At 36.5% G+C, this 2,387-nt stretch overlaps 1 protein-coding gene across 4 annotated transcripts in view; it reads right to left on the bottom strand.

The window, feature by feature from the left end:
• LOC106881844 (membrane-associated protein Hem) overlaps positions 1–2,387 on the bottom strand; it is a 60,586-nt gene that overhangs the window by 43,762 nt on the left and 14,437 nt on the right. For all 4 annotated transcript variants that reach the window (XM_014932355.2, XM_014932358.2, XM_014932356.2 and 1 more), the window contains exon 2: positions 265–375. In XM_014932355.2, coding sequence (XP_014787841.1) covers positions 265–375 — 111 coding nt within the window. The remainder of the gene's footprint in view (positions 1–264; positions 376–2,387) is intronic.

Genomic DNA, 2,387 nt, shown 5'->3' with positions numbered 1-2,387 from the left:
GTAATCTTGAAGCTTTGAGATAATGCAGGATTAAGTGAAAATACTGTGAATGGATAATCTTGAAGCTTTGAGATAATGCAGGATTAAGTGAAAATACTGTGAATGGATAATCTTGAAGCTTTGAGAGAATAATCTGAATGCTGAAGGATTAAAGGACTTCTTTAAAATATATCCTTTACACATTGCACTGCTTCAAGCAAATTACAATACTCTATAAATATATATATAAAATATTTTGGGTGTATGTGTAAATAAAATACTCACTGTATTAGATTTGGGGTCGATATTCGGGAAACGTCTTATGATATTACGAGTTACTTGTTCCATATTTTTGTCACTAAAGAAAGCAGGTTTTTTATCTGCATTTTGTAAAGTCTGCAAAAAAAAAAAAAAAAAATGAGAGAGAAATTACTTTTATGGAGTAAACTCAAACAAATGGAGCAAAATTATATCTGAGACGACAATTTATACAAATTCGACAAAGTACAGAAAATGACTTCAGGAAACCAACTTAGCAGATTAGATATAGAGAAAGAGGAGACATAGCTGTGTGGTAAGAAGCTTGCTTCCCAATCATGTAGTTCCAGGTTCAGTCCCACTGTGTGGAACCTTGAGCAAATGTCTTCTACTATGTCTTCAGGCCAACCAAAGCTTTGAGTGGATTTGTTAGACGGAAACTGAAAGAAGCCCATTGTATAAACTGAATAATGTACAACACATCAGGTGTGGCTAATATATGCTGAAAGCTTCCCACATAACTACTTGAGGCACTGTAAGCAATTTTTTGTAAATTTGTGCTTATCATTAGCAAAAATGATTGTAGCAAGTACACTTATGCTCTACCAGTTCATGAGCCGACAACAATTGGTTTTCCATCCTACTGTGCCACATTAGACATAAAGCAATGCTTTGAGACATTTTAAAAGGGAAAAATAAAAAGGTTATCCTATATGCCGGGTAAATACGGTAGCTTTGCCTGTAACCTAGAAATCTCCCAACATTTGTTGTAGAACTCACACAATATCAAATAACTTTAAAAGACATAACAAAACAAATGTCCATTGGCCTGCTGAGTTGTTAGGACTGACCTGGGGCTAAAATTAAGGTGGATGTTAAAATAACTATTATTAGTAGTGATAGCTAAATACTAATAGTAATGAAGATAAGATGGTGAGATACAAGTAACAATGGCTACACACTAATAATGAGGGTTAAATACTGACAATGATGAAGACAAAATATTTAAATGATGCTGTCAGAAATAAACAGATAAAAAAAAAGAAAAAGTGAACTAATTTATGTATGGAATAGAAAGTAAAAATGTTGTAAATTACAAAAATTATTAGTTACAGGAAATCCTGTCTCTAGCGGCAACTATGGTTAAAGATAAGGTTATTTCAGAGCACCACATACTGTAGAAATTGGTGAGGAATAAGTTTGGGAAATTATATATATATATAGAAAGAGAGAGAGAGAGAGAGAGAGATAATTGTGAATGGATTTGATAGACAGAAGCTGAAAGAAGTCTGTTGTATATGTATGTGCGTGTGCATGTGCGTGTGTCCATGCAGATGTGTGGTGTGTGTCTCCTTGTCTTGGTGTCAAAGCCATAACTACAAATGGTGATGATCGACATCATCAAACAAATTTTGTTGTCCGTTTCCAATCGTCCATGGAAACATGTCTGACTGGGGGGAAAAAAATACCTGGCTTGAAATAGGTGAAGATTGGCAACATGAAGGACTCCCATGTTTCATCCCCTGTCACCAAATCAGAAGAAAAAAGTCTTCAGATGCTTCCTGCAGATTAGAGCAGACTCCCATTGAAGAACACTTCTTCCCTTTGGCTGATGTATGTGGTGTTTCAACCTTATTTTGTGTCTCTTCAGTTAAAGCTATGCTTGTTGAGCCAATGAATCCTGACAAGAGAGCTCAACAAATCAAACAAGTTATTGGCTGATGAGTGCAGATGTCTGTCAAACAGACAATAATTATTAAGTAACACTCATGCCGTACATTAAGTAACACTTGTTCCACACATTGAGTAACACCCATGTCACATAAATGTCCATCATTGTAATGCTTTTCATGTTGGCTCATTTTGCACTTGTTTTCTTTTCCAGTGCAAGTGAAGGCTCTAACTTCTTGAACCCACGGCCAATGGACCTTTCACCATGGTAGTCAACGTAAAATTTGGGTTCACAACAATCAAATACCACCACTTCCATAGTTTCCTGCTTGATGAGGGCTGAGAAGGGAGAGAAATGACAATTGTCCAATCACTGGCCCAGCTACTTCATCTGTTGAAGTAGTGTCAGGGTATAAGGAGTGGAGGCTTGGTCTGGCCCTGCCATCAGTGACTGGGGCATATTTTGCTCATTGACCGGG

The sequence above is a fragment of the Octopus bimaculoides genome, chromosome 11 (assembly GCF_001194135.2).
Source record: "Octopus bimaculoides isolate UCB-OBI-ISO-001 chromosome 11, ASM119413v2, whole genome shotgun sequence".
In the NCBI taxonomy this organism is placed as follows: Eukaryota; Metazoa; Mollusca; class Cephalopoda; order Octopoda; family Octopodidae; genus Octopus; species Octopus bimaculoides.
The sequence above is the reverse complement of the archived record's forward strand: the minus strand, read 5'-3'. Positions and strand labels throughout refer to the sequence as shown.